The sequence below is a fragment of the Peromyscus maniculatus genome, chromosome 1, assembly GCF_049852395.1.
Source record: "Peromyscus maniculatus bairdii isolate BWxNUB_F1_BW_parent chromosome 1, HU_Pman_BW_mat_3.1, whole genome shotgun sequence".
NCBI lineage: Eukaryota > Metazoa > Chordata > Mammalia > Rodentia > Cricetidae > Peromyscus > Peromyscus maniculatus.
Window position 1 is genome coordinate 71,815,833 of NC_134852.1, and position 24,790 is coordinate 71,840,622.

General features: G+C 38.9%; 2 protein-coding genes across 2 annotated transcripts; both read right to left on the minus strand.

Moving 5' to 3' along the window:
• Nucleotides 1-3,211: 3,211 nt before the first annotated feature.
• Nucleotides 3,212-6,163, minus strand: LOC143267138 (zinc finger CCHC domain-containing protein 3-like). The gene has a single exon (XM_076544047.1). It carries the CDS (start codon nt 6,071-6,073, stop codon nt 4,853-4,855), a length of 1,221 nt encoding a protein of 406 aa, XP_076400162.1. The 5' UTR covers nt 6,074-6,163; the 3' UTR covers nt 3,212-4,852.
• Nucleotides 6,164-16,721: 10,558 nt separating this feature from the next.
• Nucleotides 16,722-19,638, minus strand: LOC102911476 (zinc finger CCHC domain-containing protein 3-like). Its single transcript, XM_042277298.2, has one exon. The coding sequence runs from the start codon at nt 19,553-19,555 to the stop codon at nt 18,335-18,337; it is 1,221 nt and encodes a 406-aa protein (XP_042133232.1). The 5' UTR covers nt 19,556-19,638; the 3' UTR covers nt 16,722-18,334.
• Between the last annotated feature and the right edge of the window lie 5,152 nt (nt 19,639-24,790).

Below are 24,790 nucleotides of genomic sequence, written 5' to 3' on the forward strand. Positions count from 1 at the left end.
AGTCCTTCTAATATGATGGTGATAAGCTATTACTGAAGATCCTACATACTTAATTCATCATAGAACAGATATCCTCATAAGAAACTTCAATGGATATGACTGCATGGAATAGGAATGAATAAAACTACTCTGATATAACTCCACCAAGAACAAAATGTCACATGCTCATGAGCTACATGCCATAAAACAGCATATGTTGAGTAGTTCTCTAATTTTTTTTTTCTAATTTACCATCGTGGCCTATACTTAATAGAAGTAATCAATTACTTGCAAGGATTGTGATTAATTTCACAAGGTGAAAAAATGTCCTACACTACTAAAAGAACCAAGAAACTGAGACTAGAATTGTCAGAAAACAATAACCATTATTTGCCTCATTCAACTGGAGTCAAGTTGAAATAAAACAAACCTGAAGACATAGTGATAAGCTAATAGATCTGGATATCACTTGACCCACCTCTTAGATATTTATTTTCATATTAATAGGGAATTAACACAATGACATGCAGGGGACTCTTTCTATAGACCATTAGAGGCTTTGGGTAACTATGTTCTGATGTTTAACGCTTTTTTCATATAGCTGAACTAAAGTCACACATCTGTGTTGAGAAGACACCCGAAAGATTCTAATAGATTCAGAGCTGGGGCTGTTCCTTAATGACTATGTTTTCCTGTCTCAACTCTCCTATCCCTCATTGAAGTTCAGAATGTGATAAGGCCTTCAAGTGTTCTTAACATATAGAATACCAGAAACAAGTAGAAAGAAATCTGGGCTCTTAATTACACTCAAGGGAGCATGAAATACCTCACTGTCTCAAGAAATAAATGCCTTATTTCCAGCAAAGTTCATGCCTTGCCTGACATCATAGACAAAAATGGGGTGACCAGGAAAAAAATTAGGTCAAAGGTTTTCTATGTGTCAAAAGTAATTGACAATGCCCACCAACATTAGAAAGTTGTACCTTTGAACCCTTAAATGGCAAAGGATTATAACATGTAAATTTCATTCCAAGTAAAATTCTTTATTGTCCACCCAGAGACTCTAGTGACATAAGGGCTAGTGTCTGGGACAGTCACTGCTGGATACGTTCAGCGAATCTATGTAACTGGATAAAAGTGACAATAGCATAGCTATTCTCATAGTGCATCTCCCTAGGATAGGAAAGAGCAGGACTCTTTTTCTGTGCCAGGTAGTAAAGCCTGAAATGGATTATTTTCCTTGCTTATAATGCAATACTTTTAGACTGAGAATGGGATCTTTAAAGAGAAGCTATAGCTTCAGAAGCAGGATCCTACTTGCTCCACAGGTGACAGGAGCAGGGGAGTCAGAGCTGTGCTCCTAGAAAACATACAATTCTGACTTTGCTAAACTCCATGGGCTCTGTCTCCTGTAGATGTCAGGAGCAGTCTGTCCTTTCTGGGCCAATATAGAGTTGAGCTTTGGTTATACCCAGGACCAACTGTGTCCTGGAGTATAGCCACAGCCTGACTGGTAAGAAGCCAAAACTCTGACACTTTTGTGAGCACTCCCTGCCTGTGATTGAAAAACTGTGTGCATCAAATTGAGCCAGGAATAATAATCCTTAAGGACAATAATCACAGCTCCAGCAAAGGAGGCAAATTCTGTGGTTACCTTGGAGACTCCATCAGAGAAGCTGTTTCATTTCTCCCTCCCACCTAAATGTCCGTGTGCTGCCACTGAAGCAGCGAAATTGAAAGTGCGCAAGAGAAAAAAAAAACATGCAATTTGCTCTGGGCTCTGACTCCAATTATTAAAAAAAAAGCCTGTGACAACTAGGAGGTAATCATGTATTCTTTGTTTGAGCCAAATTCTTGGCTACATACATGCAACCCTGCCTTTCTGCCAGCTGCTGATTGTGATTCTGTGCTGAGTATTTCAGCTTGCTGCAGACAGTTTCTGATATGTCATGTCATTTCCTCTACTGCAATTATAGATTCTTGAATTTTGCCACTCTAATAAATACATTTCTGATATACATTATATATATGTATATGTATATATGTATATATACATACAAGAATGACAAAAATAAGGTGCTAATTTTGTAAATAGTAATGGTACATTTAGCCATTTAATGAACATAGGCAGTTTAGATATGCTATCTTACTCTGTCCTCATGATTATGTAATATTTTGAGATTTTATATTATAGTGTAATGTTCATAATAATTATACTTTTTATAATTTCTCCTTTCTATGTGTGCATTTATGTGTGTTTCTACATATGTCTGCATGAATGTAGCATTCATTTGGATTCAAAGTTCTGTGAATACTCACAAAATACTTTGCTCATTATTCCTATACAAATATAGATATTTTGAAATGCTTAAATAAAACATAAGCAAAAATCGCCGGGCGGTGGTGGCGCACGCCTTTAATCCCAGCACTTGGGAGGCAGAGCCAGGCGGATCTCTGTGAGTTCGAGGCCAGCCTGGGCTACCAAGTGAGCTCCAGGAAAGGCGCAAAGCTACGCAGAGAAACCCTGTCTCGAAAAACCAAAAAAAAAAAAAACATAAGCAAACATCAAGTGTCTTTTTTTAATCACAACATATACTAAAAGTGATCAATTCTGAGGAGACTATTATAAATAAAATTTCAAAATTCCACTAAATAACAGTCTATAATCATTCTTCTTGAAAATCTATTTTTCTAAACTAATTTTTATATTTTTTTGCAGTTAGAAACAGTCCCCTGAACTATTAATAGAGCTATTATTTTACTCATCATCATCATGTGCTGTTCATAAAGAAATCACAGCTAAGACAATGAAAAACATCCTAATGGACAAGTTGATTGCACCACTGCCTTCAAATGTAAAAGCTTGTCAGGACATAGCCTAACCTTGGTTATTATAACCTTGTTTCCCTCAGACATGACTGAATATTTCAGTTTTTTTTTAGATTAAAAGAAACATATATCATTGAAATGAGGAAAAATAATTCCCAGTGTATTAACCTAGCCAGATATATAAGGCTAAGACATATTGAACCCAGATGCACTCCTTCTTTGGCAAAATCTCTGAAGGCATGTCATTTCAAAGAGTTTTCTCTGAATCTATCCTTATACTCACAGAAAACTTGAGTTTTAAGTCTCAAAAAAAACCATTACTTTATAGCACTATTACAAAATTCCACACCTGCAGAAAATCCTGTGAATTTAGAATGTCATGTCTAGGGCAGGTTGATAAATTCACACAACTCAACATTTTTCATGGGCAAAAAAGATAAATATTTATTTAGAACAATTCTGAACAACTGTTTTTACATTCTAAGCCACAAGAAAATAGCAAAACTGCAAAGAGAAGACAAAAACTGAAAATAGCAGCTTACTGTCTTTCACTTTAACTTGAGAACACTTAGTTGACCCAGGCCCTCTCTCTTGGCCTGTTTCCCCAAGAATATTTTCCAGTTTACAGATCACTCATGCTTCTGGGTTAAAACCACCTTCCTTCTGAGCATCAGAGTTCCAAGGTTTTAGATGAGCACTCTCTCTAGCTTCTCAGGGGTTCCTAGTAGATGAGGCAGAGGTGTAAATGTAAAAGTCTGGCAAGTTTCTTTCCTGAGGGGAACCATTTCTCAATGCTGACAGTGACAGTGGAACATTGAAGATGTGGCATTCACTCCAAGGACTGATGCATGCATGCAGCCTGCAGTGTGTTCACTGGTCCTTCCCCTAGGTCCCTTACTATGAAGTGGCAAGACAAGCTTCTCTTTCTGCTCTTTCAGGGGCTGGTGTCTCAGCTTCATGCTGGGACCATCAGCCTGGAGAGAGACATTCATGGCCCTCCATTGTCAAGGAGACTGTTGTGAAGTGTGAGAGGTAGTGGGATGAGCACCAGGCAAGGGGGCAGTGGACTCTACTGTGGACAGTCTGAAGCACCACACCGCTGTTTACTTTAACCCAGTCATTTCACTTCGGATTATTTCATCTGCTGGAAAACCAAGGGGTTAATTTAAAACATCCTTAGGGAGGCAGAGTTGAGAGGATCACAGTCAGTTTGAAGGCAGCCTGGTTCAGGAATGCAAGCTAGTCAGGGCTACACAGTAAGACCCTGTCTCAAATCAATACACAAAACAAAAGCAAGCTCCCCCAAAGAAAATCCAACAAAAAACACCTCTTGGTTCTTTCCTAGAAGAACTGCCTAGGTTCCAAGCTTCTATAGAAATAAGGCTTCTGAGCCAGAAGGAGCTGTCACAAGGGAGATAGGTTTAAATGCTTCGAGAGGCCCTTGGCCACTTTTCAGAGCTTATTTGGATTACACACTTCCAGCAACACTGTTTTCACAAATTTTCATATCACATAGAAGCCACAAATGGAAAGAGCCCAGCGGAGAGCTGCACAAGGTAGGCACTCTAGACAGCTAATCGACAACATTTTCGATTCAATAAACACTTAGGTGAATGCCTTTTCCGCTTTGGGCCCTGTACCCAGGGATGAGGCATAAAATGAGCAAGGCAGCCCAAAGAGCAAACATCTTCTGATGAGACATGGATGAAGAGGGAGTTAGCAAATAGTACAGAGGCAGACAGGGTGTTGAAGAAAGTACCAAAACTAATGTAAAACGGAAGAAAAAAGGTGGTGGTGGGGGAGGACAGTTCTGAATAGTCTGCACACTACAGTTCTGAATAGTTCTTTTTAAACAGCCTGAAAAGGAGCACACGTGGTTTTAAAAGGCATAGAGAGAATGTCTCTGTTGAGTTTTAGAAATAATCTCCGTCGAAAAAGAGAAAAATGATCTTTAAAAAAAAAAAAAAAAAAAAAAAAAAAAAAGGTTTTGGCACTTGAGAAGGGTAAGATGGCTGTGTGTTCACCCCGGCAGGCAGACACACATTCAGTGCCCCGCCATGCCTGTGAGGGGATCTGCCACGGAATTTTGAGCTGCTTTGGGACACTGGGCAAACACGTGTCCTCTCTTGCCACAGAGGTTGCACATGATGATCTTCCGGCAGTAAGGGCTCTTGTGGCCCTCTTCTCCACACCTGTAACACCTCTCCTGCGTGCAGGTGCCGGTCATGTGGTTCGGAGAACCACATTTGAAGCACGTCTTGGGCTGCCCCTTGTACCAACTGTAGCCCCTCTCCGTTCCCAAGAAGAAGGCCCCAGGCAGGTGCTTCAGCCCGCCCTCCCCCTGGTGCAGCTCAATCTGGCACTTGTACTCCCCAGTCCAGATCCCAAACCTGTCAGTCACTTTCATTGGCAAGGCCAGCACTTCGCAGTGGCGCTTGAGCCAGGTCACGATATCCTCCACATCCACGGTCTCATTCTGGAAGAGGATGAAGAGGGTCTTCAAGCTGGGCTTGCTCCGCCCCAACAGGACAAAGTTCTCCCAGCAGTCGTCCAGCTCCCGCTTTTCCTCATAGATGCGGAGAAACAGGGCAAGCTTGTCTGCAGATCTGAAGCTCACATCGAACTCGCGGCTGCCAGGGATCTGGATGACAGCATAGATGTCCCCAGGATCCATGCCAATGGAGCGCAGGATGAGCGCGCCCACCACGAAATCCCGGGTCGGACAGGCACTCTCTTCTCCCTGGAAACAGATGCGCACAAGGAAGCGGCCCTTACCCGGCCTGGCGGCTGGAGGCTCATCCTGCAGTGGTCGCCCTGCAATTGCGTCTTTGGTCGCAATGGGCCTGGCGGGGGACGCCATGGCCGCCGCTGCCGCTGCTGCCGCTGCCGCCGCCACCTCGGCCATCCTCCTCTGATTCGCGTCTCCGGCTCCCTGCATCCTGCAAGCTTCTGCCGCGTAGCCCGCAGGGTCTCTAGTGCAGCCCCTGGGGTCCCCGCGGCCCGCAGGTGGGAAGTTGCCGGGGTTCGGAGCGGCCAGGCCCGCGGGGCTGCCCAGCCTGACACCCGCACCTCTGCCCCTTCCTACTCCCCGCCAAGGCTCACGAAAGTCGTGCTTCTTCTCCGCCAGGTTCTTTACTACCTGCGCCCAGCCCATCTTCTCTCCTGTGCCCTGGGCTTCCTCAGCCTGGGCCATAGGCTGCGCGGGGAGCAGCATCTGCAGGCGGCCCTGCTGCAGATCTTCCTCTGCTCTGCCACCTGTCGCCATCTTGCCTCTTAAACAGATGAATATCTGGGTTTTTTTAAAAACTAATTTTTACATCGTATGTGCTTAGAAAAAGTTCCCTGGACCATTATTATAGTTATTATTTTACTCATCATCATCATCATGATGGGCTGTTCATATAAAATCATAGCTAACACAACTGAAAACATCAATTCAGACTTGATTATACCACTGCATTCAAATATAAAACTTACCAGGACTTAGAATATCCTAGGGCATTAAATCCTTGTTTCCCTCAGACATGACTGAATATTTCTTTTTTTTTTTATCAAAAGAATCATATATCATTTAAATGAGGAAAAATAATTCCCAATGTATTAACCTGGTCTGATACATAAAGGCTAAGAATTAGTGAACCCAGAGGCACTCCTTCTTTGGCAACATCTCTGAAGGCATGTCATTTGAACAGCTTTCTATATATCCTTATACCCACAGGCAACTTCAGTTTTAACTCTTCAAAAAGACATCATTTTACAGCATTAGTACTAAATTCCATACCTGGACATATTGCTATGTACTTACAAAGTCATGTCTACAGCCACCTGATAAATCCACACAACTCAACATATTTTCTGGGCAAAGAAAGTGTGGTACTCAATGCTAAGATACAATTCATGATCCTAAGGAACAGGATTCCTCCTGCAGAAAAATTGTCTTCTAAGAAGGATACCGAATTTCAAACCCCAATGTTTAGAAAATATGAGTACCAACCAAAAATATATTCCAAAGTAAAGAAGCAACCAAACAAGGTAGCAGCATGACAACACATATCTGCAGGCCAGTGTGTAGTGGAAATTCGCTAGGCTTGACACACTAAGCAGAAAAGCTGAGAAGAAAAGATGGATGCTAAGATAGATAGACACAGGGTATTTTAAAATGACATTGTGAGGCCTTTCAATTCCAAAGGTCAAAAATAAAAATGAGCATTAATTATCACCACATTCTCTACAATGCATCATTTAGTTCTGACTATATTTGTGTATGTATGAAAAAATATAAATTCACTAAGAAGTAGTATTTCTTTTGGAATATCCTGGAGCGGACATGGTGCTTCAGGAAGAAAAATAAAGAAGAGTGAAATTATATAAATACAGTACACACGTGAGAAATGCTCATCTACATCAAGATGCATACACATGTATACATATGTATTTTGATACATACATATAAATTTCCACCTTGAAATGTGTGTCAGAAGTAGGCATATATACATATACATACTAAACCATTTATATATATATGAAAGTAATTGATATGGTTCAACACATATAATGGAGATAATGTGAAAACTGCATGTCTTAGACCAAGAAAGGGAATCAGAGTTTTCTCTCAGGTGTCAGTAAGGAGTTATTTAGTTATCTTTTTGGTCAAGGGGGCTCTCATAGTGACCCACCGGTGATTCACAACCATTTCCATATCAGGGTCACATCTCCTAATATGATGGTGATAAGCTATATATTGAATTTCCCACACACTTTATTCATCACTGAGAAGATATGCACATTGCACCTCATTAGAAGCTTCAGTGGGAATGACTACATGTGATAGGAATGAAAACAGCATATACCTGTAGCAAGATCAAAATACCTCATACTCTTTATCTACATGCCAAAAAAAGAAAACAGTACTTGTAGAGAAGTCTCCTCTTTTCCTACTTTTGCCATAGTGCCTATTTATAATAGGAGTAATCAATTACTTGCAAGGTGATGAGCTATTATTGAAGATCCTACATACTTAGTTCATCATAGAACAGATATCCACAGGGTACCTCATAAGAAGCTTCAGTGGGTATGACTACATGGAATAGAAATGAAAAAAAAAAAACTACTCTGATATAACTACAGGAAGATCAAAATGTCACATGCTCATGAGCTACATGCCACAAAATAGCACTTATAGAGTAGTCATCTCCTTTTTCCCTCTTTTGTCATAGTGGTCTATTTATAATAGGAGTAATCAATTACTTCCAAGGATTATGATTTATTCCATGAGGTGAATAAATGCCCAACACTCATAAAAGGTCCACGAACCTGAGGCTAAAATTGTCTGAGAACTATAAAAGTTATTTCTGTCATTGCACTGGAGTCAAATTGAAATAAAGTGAGTTCTGAAGACATAGTGAAGCACTAATAGATCTGGTAAAATCATGACCATCATCAGAGAAATTTCATCTCGTATTAATAGGGAATTAACACAATGATATTCAAGAGACTCTTTATATAGACCCTTAGCTAGTTTGGATAACTATGTTATGATGTTCAATGCCTTTTTAATGTGGCTTAACTAAAGCCTCCTGTATCTGTGTTGAAAAAGTACTAAAAATATTCTAAAAGATTCAGCACTGGGGGATCATTCCTTAATGACCATGTTTCACAATCTCAACTTTCCTGTCTGTCAGAGAAATTCAGAATGTGAGTTTTCAGACACAAGATAAGGTGTTCACAGGTAGTAAACTTATGAACAAACCAGATACAAGAAAAAAGAAATCTGGGGTCTTAATAACTTTCAATGGAACAATGTCTCGGAGAAATACCTGACAGTAGGAATAAATAACTGATTTCCAACAAAGTTCATGCCTTGTCTGATGTCATAGAGAAGAATGGGCTAAGCAGGAAAAAAAAGTCATGACCAAGATTTCCTATGTGTCAAAAGAAATTGACAATTCCCACCAACATTCGAAAGTTGTACCTCTGAGTCCCTAAATGACAAAAGGAATATAAGATGTAAATTTCATGTGCTATTGTTTATTGTCCACCCAGAGACTCTAGTAACAGAAAGTCTAGTGTCTGGAAAAGTTATTGCTTGATACTTTCAGCGACTCTCAGTAACTGGACAATACCATAGCTATTCCCACAGTGGATATGCTTGCGATTGGAAAGAGCAGAACTCTCTTTTCCTGTCCCAGTTAGTAAAGCCTACATTGGATTATCTTCCCTGCTTATACTGCAACACTTTTCGACTGAGACTTGGATGTCACATCTTTAAGGAGAAGCTGTAGCTTCAGAAGCAGGGTCCTACTGGCTGCACAGGTGACAAAAGCAGGAGACTCAGAGCTGTGATCCTGGGAATCAAACAATTATGACTTTGCTAAACTGAATGGGATCTGTCTCCTGTAGATGTTAGGAGCAGTCTCATTTCTGGGCCAATAATGAGTCAGGCTTTGGTTATAAACAGGATCAACTGTGTCCTGTAATATAGCCTGAGCCTGACTGGTAGGAAGACAGACCTTGGACACTTTCCTTAATACTCCTTGCCACTGATTGAAGGACTGTGTGCATTCAAATTGAGCCCAGGATAAGAACCAATAAGGACAATTATCTCAGTTCCACCAAAGTTGAGATGTTGATTCATTTCTCCCTCACTCCCACTTAAATGTCCGTGTGCTGCCACTGAAGCAGCGAAATTGAAAGTGTACAAGAGCAAAAACATGCAGTTTACTCTGGTCTCTGCCTCCAATTATCAGAAACAAAAAAAAACAAACAAAAAACAAATAACAATTAAGAAAACAAACAAACAAAAAACAGCCCATGCCAAATTGGAAGTAATCATGTATCAGTTGCTTGGGCCAAATTCCTGGCTATATACTACCAACCCTCCCTTTCTGCCTGCTGCTGGCTGATTGTGATACTGTGTTGTGGATTGCAGCTTGCTGTTGACAGTTTCAGATCTGTCATGTCATTTTCTCTACTGCAATGATAGATTCTTGAGTTAAACCATTCCAATAACACACACACACACACACACACACACACACACATACTTGTATGGCATAAAGAAGATGCTACTTCCTGTGGGATGTTCTTTATGTTCAATGTGTTGCTCTGATTGGTTAAAAAATAAAACCTGATTGGCCAGTACCAGACAAAAAGTATAGACGGAACAAGGAGAGAGGAGAATTCTGGAAAGTGAAAGGCGGAGGTACAGAGACGCTGTCACCCACTGACATGAGAAGATGTTAAGTTACCGGTAAGCCACAAGCCATGTTGCAACTTATAGACTAATAAAAATGGGTTAATATAAGATATAAAAACTAGATAACAAAAAGCCTGCCATGGCCATATAATTTGTAAAAAATATAAGTGTCTGTGTGTTTATTTTATAAATGAGCTATGAGACTGCAGGGCTTGACAGGACCTTGAGAAAAAAACTCTAGCTACTAGTTTTATAAATAGTAATGGTATATTTAGCCATATTCCAAACACAGGCAATTTGTATATGCTATCTTACTGTGACCTATATTATTATGTAATATTTTGAGATTTTTGTATTATAGTGTAATATTCATAATCTTTATGTTCTTTTTACACTATCTCCTTTGTGTGTATGAATTTATATGTGGTTTCACATATGTCTGCATGCATATAGCATTCATTTTGGATTCAAAGTCCCATAAATATTCACAAAATACTCCATACACAAATAGAGATATTTTGAAAGTGCTCAAAAATTCTTTGCATTTCCTCTAGTAGAATTCTGCTTTAATAATCATTATCAGTACTCTGTCCTTAGTTCATATAATTACTATCTTTTGGGTGACATTTGAGTTCAGAGAAAACCCTCTGTTTTATGTGTTGCCTTCGATTAGAACATGGACAGACTCTCAAAACTAGCACACTTGCGAAATTCTACCTTTTCCTCTTCATCAGCTCATTAAATATTATAGGCCACTCTGACAATATTTGTTTAATGATACTTCTTCAGCTTGTAGTAGAAAATTGATTTGATTCATAATGAAATAATTATGCATGCACACTCAGCTAATACAAGGGTGCTAAAAGGACCATCAAATATTAGTTCCATGCACAGGTGTATTAGCATTGTTGGATTGACAAAATTTTTCACACAAGTAGAGAATTTGCCAAACATGTTACCCAAGCTGGCCAGGAAAACTCCATGAGATTACTCATACTGCATGTGCTCATGTCCTGTGATTGGATGGTGATGCCTGTATGCCTGATTTTTCATATATGTATTCTGGAATTAGAACCCAAGTAATTATATTTGCTAGGAGCCAGTTTGTTGATGGAGCCTGCTCCTGGGCTTTGTTTATTAGAAACAAGTAAACAAAATATAACATAAGGGATATTTGTCAGAGAACACACAGATGTTTCCTAATGTAAACAACTACTTGACATGTTTCCATATCTATGAATTTGTGCTTGCACTCACTCACTTTCAACTCTTGATTTCAGAATGCTTAAATAAAACCTAAGCATATATCAAGTTTATATGCTTTTTTGTTTTCTTTTTTTAAAATCACAACACATACTGAATGTGAACAATGCTGAGGAGTCTCTTGTAAGTAAAACCTCAGAATTCTATTAAAATACATTTTTTCACCATTCTTCTTCAAAATAAGGTAGTTATAATGAGTTATTACATTGTTATATACTTAACCATCAATATAGCTATTATTTTAGTCATCTTCATCATGTGCTGTTTGTAAACAAAATCACAGATAACACTACTGAAAATATGAAGGCTGACTTGATGATTGTACCACCTCCGTCAAATGAAAAAACTTACCAGGACTTAGCATAGCCTATTGAATTATATCCTTGTTTCTCAGAGACATGACTGAATATTTCAATCTTTTTTGATTAAAAGAAACATATATCATTTAAATGAGAAAAAATAATTTCCAATATATTAATCTAGCCTGATACATAAGGCTAAGAAATAATTGACTCAGATGAAGTACTTCTTTGGCAACATCTCTGAAGTCATTTCTTTTCTAACTGTTTTCTATATATCTATCCTTACAGACATAAGCAACTTTAGTTGTAACTCTCCAGAATTATTTTTTGACATAATTTTACAGCACTATTGCAAAATTCCACACCTGCAACAAACTACTATGTACTTACAATGTCATTTCTATGGCCACATGATGAATCCATACAACTCAACATTTTTCCTGAACTCAGAAAATATGGAACTCAATGTTAAAAAAAAGTCATAATCCTAAGGAACAGGATTCCTCTTGTAGGAAAAGTGTCTTCTAAGAAGGATGTTGAATTTTAAAAACCCTTTTATTTAGAAAATATGAACACCAACCGAAAATATAACCAAAATAAAGAAACAACCAAACAAGAGTAGCAGCATGACAACACATGTCATCATGCCAGCACATATTGGAAATTCTCTGGACTCTACACACTAAGCAGAAAAGCTAAGGAGAAAGGATGAATGCTAAGTCAGATAGAAGCAGGTTTTTTAACAATGACATTGTGAGGCCTTTCAATTCCAGAAGGTTAAAAATAAAAATGTTCATTTATCATCACCAATGTCTCAACAAAGCATCATTTATTTCTGACTATATTTGTGTATGTGTGAAAAAATAAATTCTCTAAGAAGTAGTATTTCTTTTGGAATATGAGTTAGCTGACATGGTAATGCAGTAAATAAAAGAAAGAAGAGTAGAATTATATAAAGTACACATGTGAAAAATACGCAACTACATCAAAGATGCATACACATGTATGCATAAATATTTAGATACATATATCTATATTTATACCTCTAAATGTGTATCAGAAGTAGGCATATTTACATACATATACAAATAAATTTATACTTACATGAAAGTAATTGACATGGTTCAACACATATTGGGGAGATATTGTGAAAATTGCACACTTTATACTATGAAGGGGTTTCTGAGTTTCTCTCAGATGTCAATAAGGAGTTATTTGGTTAACATCATGACCAAGAGATCTCCCATAGTTCCCATTGGTGATTCACAAACCATTTCCAAACCAGGGTTAGTCCTTCTAATATGACGGTGATAAGCTATTACTGAAGATCCTACATACTTAATTCATCATAGAACAGATATCCTCATAAGAAACTTCAATGGATATGACTGCATGGAATAGGAATGAATAAAACTACTCTGATATAACTCCACCAAGAACAAAATGTCACATGCTCATGAGCTACATGCCATAAAACAGCATATGTTGAGTAGTTCTCTAATTTTTTTTCTAATTTACCATCGTGGCCTATACTTAATAGAAGTAATCAATTACTTGCAAGGATTGTGATTAATTTCACAAGGTGAAAAAATGTCCTACACTACTAAAAGAACCAAGAAACTGAGACTAGAATTGTCAGAAAACAATAACCATTATTTGCCTCATTCAACTGGAGTCAAGTTGAAATAAAACAAACCTGAAGACAAAGTGATAAGCTAATAGATCTGGATATCACTTGACCCACCTCTTAGATATTTATTTTCATATTAATAGGGAATTAACACAATGACATGCAGGGGACTCTTTCTATAGACCATTAGAGGCTTTGGGTAACTATGTTCTGATGTTTAACGCTTTTTTCATATAGCTGAACTAAAGTCACACATCTGTGTTGAGAAGACACCCGAAAGATTCTAATAGATTCAGAGCTGGGGCTGTTCCTTAATGACTATGTTTTCCTGTCTCAACTCTCCTATCCCTCATTGAAGTTCAGAATGTGATAAGGCCTTCAAGTGTTCTTAACATATAGAATACCAGAAACAAGTAGAAAGAAATCTGGGCTCTTAATTACACTCAAGAGAGCATGAAATACCTCACTGTCTCAAGAAATAAATGCCTTATTTCCAGCAAAGTTCATGCCTTGCTTGACATCATAGACAAAAATGGGCTGACCAGGAAAAAAATTAGGTCAAAGGTTTTCTATGTGTCAAAAGTAATTGACAATGCCCACCAACATTAGAAAGTTGTACCTTTGAACCCCTAAATGGCAAAAGGATTATAACATGTAAATTTCATTCCAAGTAAAATTCTTTATTGTCCACCCAGAGACTCTAGTGACATAAGGGCTAGTGTCTGGGACAGTCATTGCTGGATACGTTCAGCGAATCTATGTAACTGGATAAAAGTGACAATAGCATAGCTATTCTCATAGTGCATCTCCCTAGGATAGGAAAGAGCAGGACTCTTTTTCTGTGCCAGGTAGTAAAGCCTGAAATGGATTATTTTCCTTGCTTATAATGCAATACTTTTAGACTGAGAATGGGATCTTTAAAGAGAAGCTATAGCTTCAGAAGCAGGATCCTACTTGCTCCACAGGTGACAGGAGCAGGGGAGTCAGAGCTGTGCTCCTAGAAAACATACAATTCTGACTTTGCTAAACTCCATGGGCTCTGTCTCCTGTAGATGTCAGGAGCAGTCTGTCCTTTCTGGGCCAATATAGAGTTGAGCTTTGGTTATACCCAGGACCAACTGTGTCCTGGAGTATAGCCACAGCCTGACTGGTAAGAAGCCAAAACTCTGACACTTTTGTGAGCACTCCCTGCCTGTGATTGAAAAACTGTGTGCATCAAATTGAGCCAGGAATAATAATCCTTAAGGACAATAATCACAGCTCCAGCAAAGGAGGCAAATTCTGTGGTTACCTTGGAGACTCCATCAGAGAAGCTGTTTCATTTCTCCCTCCCACCTAAATGTCCGTGTGCTGCCACTGAAGCAGCGAAATTGAAAGTGCGCAAGAGAAAAAAAAAACATGCAATTTGCTCTGGGCTCTGACTCCAATTATTAAAAAAAAAGCCTGTGACAACTAGGAGGTAATCATGTATTCTTTGTTTGAGCCAAATTCTTGGCTACATACATGCAACCCTGCCTTTCTGCCAGCTGCTGATTGTGATTCTGTGCTGAGTATTTCAGCTTGCTGCAGACAGTTTCTGATATGTCATGTCATTTCCTCTACTGCAATTATAGATTCTTGAATTTTGCCACTCTAATAAATACATTTCTGATATACATTATATATATGTATATGTATATATGTATATATACATACAAGAATGACAAAAATAAGGTGCTAATTTTGTAAATAGTAATGGTACATTTAGCCATTTAATGAACATAGGCAGTTTAGATATGCTATCTTACTCTGTCCTCATGATTATGTAATATTTTGAGATTTTATATTATAGTGTAATGTTCATAATAATTATACTTTTTATAATTTCTCCTTTCTATGTGTGCATTTATGTGTGTTTCTACATATGTCTGCATGAATGTAGCATTCATTTGGATTCAAAGTTCTGTGAATACTCACAAAATACTTTGCTCATTATTCCTATACAAATATAGATATTTTGAAAATATTCAAAAATTCTTTGCATTTCCCCCAGTAGAATTCTGCTGTAAACATTATTATCAGTATTCTGTCCGTAGATCATATAGTTACTCTCTTTTGAATGATATCTGACATCCGGGAAAGCCCCTGTGTTTTCTTTTCTGTGGGGCCATCAATTAGAACATGAACAGACTCTCAAAGCTCTCATACATGCGAAATTCTGCCTTTCCCTCTTCATCACCACATTAAATAGTATAGGCTACTCTGACAATATTTGTTTAATGATCTTTCTTCAGCATGTAGTAGAACATTGGTTTGCTTCATAAAGAAACAATTTTGCATGCATACTCAGCTGATACAATGGTGCTAAGAATTCCATCAAATATCAGTTGTATGCACAGGAGAACTAACAATGTTAAAATGACATGGTGTTTCACACGAGGAGAATTTGCCAAACATGTTAAACAAACTGGCCAGGAAAAATTCATCATATTACTCACATGACATATGCTCTATGTCGTTGAGATGGTGATGCCTGGATGCTTGACTTTTCATGTATATAATATAAATATATATATTCATATATATAATATAAATATAAATATTTATTTATATATATAAGTATATACATAAAATCTGGAATTAGATACAAGGTGCAAGATTACTGATGGACTTTTCTACCGGGCTTTTTTATTAGAAACAAATAAGCGAAAACAATGTAAGAGATATTTGTGAAAGAATACCCACATGTTCCCTAATACAGGCACCAATTCCATATCTTTCCATACCTATGAATCGGTGCTTGCACCAGCTCAGTTTCAACACTAAATTTCAAAATGCTTAAATAAAACATAAGCAAAAATCAAGTGTCTTTTTTTAATCACAATATATACTAAAAGTGATCAATTCTGAGGAGACTTTTATAAATAAAACTTCAAAATTCCACTAAATAACAGTCTATAATCATTCTTCTTGAAAATCTATTTTTCTAAACTAATTTTTATATTGTTTTGCAGTGAGAAACAGTCCCCTGAACTATTAATAGAGCTATTATTTTACTCATCATCATCATGCACTGTTCATAAAGAAATCACAGCTAAGACAATGAAAAACATCCTAATGGACAAGTTGATTGCACCACTGCCTTCAAATGTAAAAGCTTGTCAGGACATAGCCTAACCTTGGTTATTATAACCTTGTTTCCCTCAGACATGACTGAATATTTCAGTTTTTTTTAGATTAAAAGAAACATATATCATTGAAATGAGGAAAAATAATTCAAAGTGTATTAACCTAGCCAGATATATAAGGCTAAGACATATTGAACCCAGATGCACTCCTTCTTTGGCAAAATCTCTGAAGGCATGTCATTTCAAAGAGTTTTCTCTGAATCTATCCTTATACTCACAGAAAACTTGAGTTTTAAGTCTCCAAAAAAAAAAAACATTACTTTATAGCACTATTACAAAATTCCACACCTGCAGATACTCCTGTGAATTTAGAATGTCATGTCTAGGGCAGGTTGATAAATTCACACAACTCAACATTTTTCATGGGCAAAAAAGATAAATATTTATTTAGAACAATTCTGAACAACTGTTTTTACATTCTAAGCCACAAGAAAATAGCAAAACTGCAAAGAGAAGACAAAAACTGAAAATAGCAGCTTACTGTCTTTCACTTTAACTTGAGAACACTTAGTTGACCCAGGCCCTCTCTCTTGGCCTGTTTCCCCAAGAACATTTTCCAGTTTATAGATCACTCATGCTTCTGGGTTAAAACCACCTTCCTTCTGAGCAACAGAGATCCAAGGTTTCACATGAGCACTCTCTCTAGCTTCTCAGGGGTTCCTAGTAGATGAGGCAGAGGTGTAAATGTAAAAGTCTGGCAAGTTTCTTTCCTGAGGGGAACCATTTCTCAATGCTGACAGTGACAGTGGAACATTGAAGATGTGGCATTCACTCCAAGGACTGATGCATGCATGCAACCTGCAGTGTGTTCACTGGTCCTTCCCCTAGGTCCCTTACTATGAAGTGGCAAGACAAGCTTCTCTTTCTGCTCTTTCAGGGGATGGTGTCTCAGCTTCATGCTGGAACAATCAGCCTGGAGAGAGACATTCATGGCCATCTATTGTCAAGGAGACTGTTGTGAAGTGTGAGAGGTAGTGGGATGAGCACCAGGCAAGGGGGCAGTGGACTCTACTGTGGACAGTCTGAAGCACCACACCGCTGCTTACTTTAACCCAGTCATTTCACTTCGGATTATTTCATCTGCTGAAAAACCAAGGGGTTAATTTAAAACATCCTTAGGGAGGCAGAGTTGAGAGGATCACAGTCAGTTTGAAGGCAGCCTGGTTCAGGAATGCAAGCTAGTCAGGGCTACACAGTAAGACCCTGTCTCAAATCAATACACAAAACAAAAGCAAGCTCCCCCAAAGAAAATCCAACAAAAAACACCTCTTGGTTCTTTCCTAGAAGAACTGCCTAGGTTCCAAGCTTCTATAGAAATAAGGCTTCTGAGCCAGAATGAGCTGTCACAAGGGAGATAGGTTTAAATGCTTCGAGAGGCCCTTGGCCACTTTTCAGAGCTTATTTGGATTACACACTTCCAGCAACACTGTTTTCACAAATTTTCATATCACATAGAAGCCACAAATGGAAAGAGCCCAGCGGAGAGCTGCACAAGGTAGGCACTCTAGACAGCTAATCGACAACATTTTCAATTCAATAAACACTTAGGTGAATGCCTATCCCGCATTGGGCCCTGTACCCAGGGATGAGGCATAAAATGAGCAAGGCAGCCCAAAGAGCAAACATCTTCTGATGAGACATGGATGAAGAGGGAGTTAGCAAATAGTACAGAGGCAGACAGGGTGTTGAAGAAAGTACCAAAACTAATGTAAAACGGAAGAAAAAAGGTGGTGGTGGGGGAGGACAGTTCTGAATAGTCTGCACACTACAGTTCTGAATAGTTCTTTTTAAACAGCCTGAAAAGGAGCACACGTGATTTTAAAAGGCATAGAGAGAATGTCTCTGTTGAGTTTTAGAAATAATCTCCGTCGAAAAAGAGAAAAATGATCTTTAAAAAAAAAAAAAAAAGGTTTTGGCACTTGAGAAGGGTAAGATGGCTGTGTGTTCACCCCGGCAGGCAGACACACATTCAGTGCCCCGCCATGCCTGTGAGGTGATCTGCCACGGAATTTTGAGCTGCTTTGGGACACTGGGCAAACACGTGTCCTCTCTTGCCACAGAGGTTGCACATGATGATCTTCCGGCAGTAAGGGCTCTTGTGGCCCTCTTCTCCACACCTGTAACACCTCTCCTGCGTGCAGGTGCCGGTCATGTGGTTCGGAGAACCACATTTGAAGCACGTCTTGGGCTGCCCCTTGTACCAACTGTAGCCCCTCTCCGTTCCCAAGAAGAAGGCCCCAGGCAGGTGCTTCAGCCCGCCCTCCCCCTGGTGCAGCTCAATCTGGCACTTGTACTCCCCAGTCCAGATCCCAAACCTGTCAGTCACTTTCATTGGCAAGGCCAGCACTTCGCAGTGGCGCTTGAGCCAGGTCACGATATCCTCCACATCCACGGTCTCATTCTGGAAGAGGATGAAGAGGGTCTTCAAGCTGGGCTTGCTCCGCCCCAACAGGACAAAGTTCTCCCAGCAGTCGTCCAGCTCCCGCTTTTCCTCATAGATGCGGAGAAACAGGGCAAGCTTGTCTGCAGATCTGAAGCTCACATCGAACTCGCGGCTGCCAGGGATCTGGATGACAGCATAGATGTCCCCAGGATCCATGCCAATGGAGCGCAGGATGAGCGCGCCCACCACGAAATCCCGGGTCGGACAGGCACTCTCTTCTCCCTGGAAACAGATGCGCACAAGGAAGCGGCCCTTACCCGGCCTGGCGGCTGGAGGCTCATCCTGCAGTGGTCGCCCTGCAATTGCGTCTTTGGTCGCAATGGGCCTGGCGGGGGACGCCATGGCCGCCGCTGCCGCTGCTGCCGCTGCCGCCGCCACCTCGGCCATCCTCCTCTGATTCGCGTCTCCGGCTCCCTGCATCCTGCAAGCTTCTGCCGCGTAGCCCGCAGGGTCTCTAGTGCAGCCCCTGGGGTCCCCGCGGCCCGCAGGTGGGAAGTTGCCGGGGTTCGGAGCGGCCAGGCCCGCGGGGCTGCCCAGCCTGACACCCGCACCTCTGCCCCTTCCTACTCCCCGCCAAGGCTCACGAAAGTCGTGCTTCTTCTCCGCCAGGTTCTTTACTACCTGCGCCCAGCCCATCTTCTCTCCTGTGCCCTGGGCTTCCTCAGCCTGGGCCATAGGCTGCGCGGGGAGCAGCATCTGCAGGCGGCCCTGCTGCAGATCTTCCTCTGCTCTGCCACCTGTCGCCATCTTGCCTCTTAAACAGATGAATATCTGGGTTTTTTTAAAAACTAATTTTTACATCGTATGTGCTTAGAAAAAGTTCCCTGGACCATTATTATAGTTATTATTTTACTCATCATCATCATCATGATGGGCTGTTCATATAAAATCATAGCTAACACAACTGAAAACATCAATTCAGACTTGATTATACCACTGCATTCAAATATAAAACTTACCAGGACTTAGAATATCCTAGGGCATTAAATCCTTGTTTCCCTCAGACATGACTGAATATTTCTTTTTTTTTTTATCAAAAGAATCATATATCATTTAAATGAGGAAAAATAATTCCCAATGTATTAACCTGGTCTGATACATAAAGGCTAAGAATTAGTGAACCCAGAGGCACTCCTTCTTTGGCAACATCTCTGAAGGCATGTCATTTGAACAGCTTTCTATATATCCTTATACCCACAGGCAACTTCAGTTTTAACTCTTCAAAAAGACATCATTTTACAGCATTAGTACTAAATTCCATACCTGGACATATTGCTATGTACTTACAAAGTCATGTCTACAGCCACCTGATAAATCCACACAACTCAACATATTTTCTGGGCAAAGAAAGTGTGGTACTCAATGCTAAGATACAATTCATGATCCTAAGGAACAGGATTCCTCCTGCAGAAAAATTGTCTTCTAAGAAGGATACCGAATTTCAAACCCCAATGTTTAGAAAATATGAGTACCAACCAAAAATATATTCCAAAGTAAAGAAGCAACCAAACAAGGTAGCAGCATGACAACACATATCTGCAGGCCAGTGTGTAGTGGAAATTCGCTAGGCTTGACACACTAAGCAGAAAAGCTGAGAAGAAAAGATGGATGCTAAGATAGATAGACACAGGGTATTTTAAAATGACATTGTGAGGCCTTTCAATTCCAAAGGTCAAAAATAAAAATGAGCATTAATTATCACCACATTCTCTACAATGCATCATTTAGTTCTGACTATATTTGTGTATGTATGAAAAAATATAAATTCACTAAGAAGTAGTATTTCTTTTGGAATATCCTGGAGCGGACATGGTGCTTCAGGAAGAAAAATAAAGAAGAGTGAAATTATATAAATACAGTACACACGTGAGAAATGCTCATCTACATCAAGATGCATACACATGTATACATATGTATTTTGATACATACATATAAATTTCCACCTTGAAATGTGTGTCAGAAGTAGGCATATATACATATACATACAAAACCATTTATATATATATGAAAGTAATTGATATGGTTCAACACATATAATGGAGATATTGTGAAAACTGCATGTCTTAGACCAAGAAAGGGAATCAGAGTTTTCTCTCAGGTGTCAGTAAAGCGTTATTTTGTTAACTTCTTTGCCAAATGATTTTCACCAATACACACAAGTCTAAGCATTTTAAATCCACTTGACCCACAAAATTTTTGATTAACCTCCCATAGTCCCCCACCGCTGATTCACAACCATTTCCAAATCAGGGTTACATTTCCTAATATGATGGTGATAAGCTATTATTGAATTTCCTACATACTTTATTCATCACAGAGCAGATATTCACATTGCACCTAATTAGAAGCTTCAGTGGAAATGACTACATGTCATAGGAATGAAATCAGCATATAACTCCAGCAAGAACAAAATGCCTCATTCTCATTAGCTACATGCCAAAAAACAGCACAGGTAGAGAAGTCTGCTCTTTTCCTACTTTTGTCATTGTGCCTACTTATTAATAGGAGTAATCAATTACTTGTAAGGATTATGATTAATTCCATGAAGTAAATAAATGCCCTATATGCCTAAAATGACTAGGAAGCTGAGACTAGATTTGTCAGAGATCCATAAAAATTATTTCTCTCCTTCCACTGGAATAAAATTGAAATAAAATGAGTCCAGAAGTTCTAGTGGTAAACTGACAGATCTGGTTATCACTTGACCCTCATCAGAGAAAATTATCTCATATTAATTGGAAATTAACACAATAATATGCAGAGGACTCTTTCCATGAATCAGTATAGGCTTTGCTTCACTATATTATGATGTTTAATGCCTTTTTCATATAGCAGAACTAACGCGTCATATATTTGTGTTGAAAAAGTACCAGAAATATTCTAACAGATTCAGTGGTGAGATACCATTCCTTAAAGAACATGTTTTACAATCTCAACTTTCCTCTCTGTCAGAGAAATTCAGAATGTGAGTTTTCAGACACAAGATAAAGCGTTCACAGGCACTAAATATTTTCTATGTGTCAAAAGGAATTGACAATTTCCACCAACATAGAAAGTTTACCTCTGAGTCCCTAAATGGCAAAAGAATTAAAGGAAATAAATTTCATATGCTAATACTTATTGTCCACCCAGATACTCTAATGACAGAAATGCTTGTGTCTGGAACAGTTATTTCTTGATACTTTCAGTGACTCTAGGTAACTGGATAAAAGTGACAATACCATAGCTATTCCCACAGTGGATCTCCCTGGGATAGCAAAGACCAGGACTGTCTTTTTCTGTGCCGGGTATAAAATCCTGAATTGGATTATCTTCTTTGCTTATAATGCAGCACTTTTAGACTGAGACTGGGATGTCACATCTTTAAAGAGGAGCTATAGCTTCAGAAGCAGGGTCCCACTTGCTGCATAGGTGACAGGAGCAAAGGACTCAGAGCTGTGCTCCTGTGAATCAAACAATCCTGACTTTGCTAAACTGAATGGGCTCTGTCTCCTGTAGATGTCAAGAGCAGTCTGTCATTTCTGGGCCAATATAGAGTCAGGTTTGGTTATACCCAGGTCCAACTGTGTTTCTGAGTATAGCCAGAGCCTTACTGGTAAGAATCTGTACCTGTGACACTTTTATTAGCCCTACTTTCCTGTGATTAAAGGAAGAAAGTGTGCATTCACATTGAGCCCAGAATAAGAATGAATGAGAACAATGTTCTCAGTTCCAGCAAAGGAGGCAAAACCTATAGTAATCTTGGAGATCTCCATCAGAGATGCTGTTTCCTTCCTCCTTCCCACCTAAATAAATGTCCATGTGCGGCCAACTGTAGCAGCAAAATTGAAAGTGAGCAAGAGAAAAAAAAAGGCAATTTTTTCTGGGCTAAGACTCCAATTATCAAAAACAAAACAAAACAAACAGCCCATGACAACTCAGAGATCATCATGTATCCATTGCTTGGGCCAAATTCCTGTGTACATACAGGAAACCCTCCCTTTGTTTTTGCTGCTGGCTGATTGTGATTCTGTGCTGCCAATTCCAGCTTCCTGGTAACAGTTTCTGATATGTCATGTTATTTTCTCCACTGCAAAGATTGATTCATGAATTATACCACTCCAATAAATATATTTCTGATATATATATATACAAGAATGACCAAAATAAGATGCTATTTTGTAAATAGTAATGGTATATTTAGCCTTATTCTGAACATAGACAGTTTGGATACAGTATCTTACTTGGCCTAATGATTATGTTATATTTTGAGGTGTTTGTATTATAATTTAATATTCATAATCCTTGTATACTTTTTATAATTTATCCCTTGTATTTATGCATTTATGTGTGGTTTTACATATGTCTGCATGCATGTGGCATTCGTTTTGGATTCAAAGTTCCATAAATACTCAGAAAATTCTTTGTTCATTATTCATATACAAATATAAATACTTGGAGAATATTCTAAAATTCTTTGCATTTCCCGTAGTAGAATTCTGCTTGAATAATCATTATCAATACTCTGTCTTTAATTCATACAGTTATGCTCTTTAGCATGACATCTGAGTTCAGGGAAAGCCCCTGTGTTGATTTTATTGTGGGGCCATTGATTAAAACATGGACAGACTCTCAGGGATAGCATACATGGGAAATTCTACCTTTCTCTCTTCAACAGTACATTAAGTATTATAGGACACTCTGACAATATTTGTTTAATGATCCTGCTTTAGCACGTAGTAGAACATTGGTTTGCTTCATAACGAACAATTATGTATGCACACTCAGCTGATGCAAAGCTGCTAAAAGATCTATCAAATATTAGTTGCATACACAATTGTATCAGCAATGTCAGATTGACATAGTGTTTCACACAAGGAGAGAATTTGCCAAACATTTTAAACAAGCTGGCTAGGAACACCCCATGATATTATTTACACAACATATCCCTCATGTCCTATGGTTGGATGGTGATGCCTGTATGCTTGATTCTTCATATATGTTTTCTGGAATTAGAACCCAGGTAATCATATTTCCAAGCAGCCAGTTTGCTGATGGAGGCTTCTATTGAGCTTTGCTTATTAGAAGCAATTAAGCTAAATACAACATAAGGGATATTTGTCAGAGAGCACACAGTTGTTCCCTAATGTAAGCACCTACTCAGCATGTTTCCTTATCTGTAATAGGTGCTTGTACTCACTGAGTTTCAACATTAGATTAAATTAAATACTTAAATTTCAAACAATAATTTGATCTCAAAAAATTATTATGGAGGCCAATATGGGATCAGACGACATGGACTTGTATCCTCCAGACCCATCTTCACACATGTGCAAAAAATCTCCACGGTGTACACAATTATAGACATATGGTAACATAGTGATTCTCATATCAAAAATAAACTACAAGAAGTAAATTTAAAATAAAGGAGGAGAGAAGTGAAGTCCTTAGTGAATGTGTTTATTTCTCATCTCCAGGATGGTGTCAAGGAATCCAATACCTCACACCAAAGGGTTCTGTTAGGAACTCATCAGTGAGATGTAGATGACTTACACTGTTAGAAGACTCTGTGTTGGGGGTGTATGTAGAACATCATCAACAACAAGAAGCAAAAAACAAACAAACAAAAAGCCATAACATGTAAAATGACAGCACAACCAATGGAACAACATAGTGTTGTGGAATATTGTCTTAATGTTTGTTACTTTTATTTATGTTACATTTGTTTATCTCTAAGAAGCTGTGTTACTGTGCCTGTGTAAAATACCTGATGGTCAAATAAAGAACTGGCCAATAGCAAGGCAGGAAAAAGGATAGCCTGGGCTGGCAGGCAGAATATATATAGAAGGAAAAATTCTAGAGAGAGGGGATATAAGATCTAGAAGCCAGAGAAGGAGTAAGACATCATGGGCTAGACACCCAGCTACACAGCAAGTGACAGAGTAAGAGTATGATTTATAGAATTAAGAGAAAGGGAAATACCTAGAGGCAAAACGTACACAG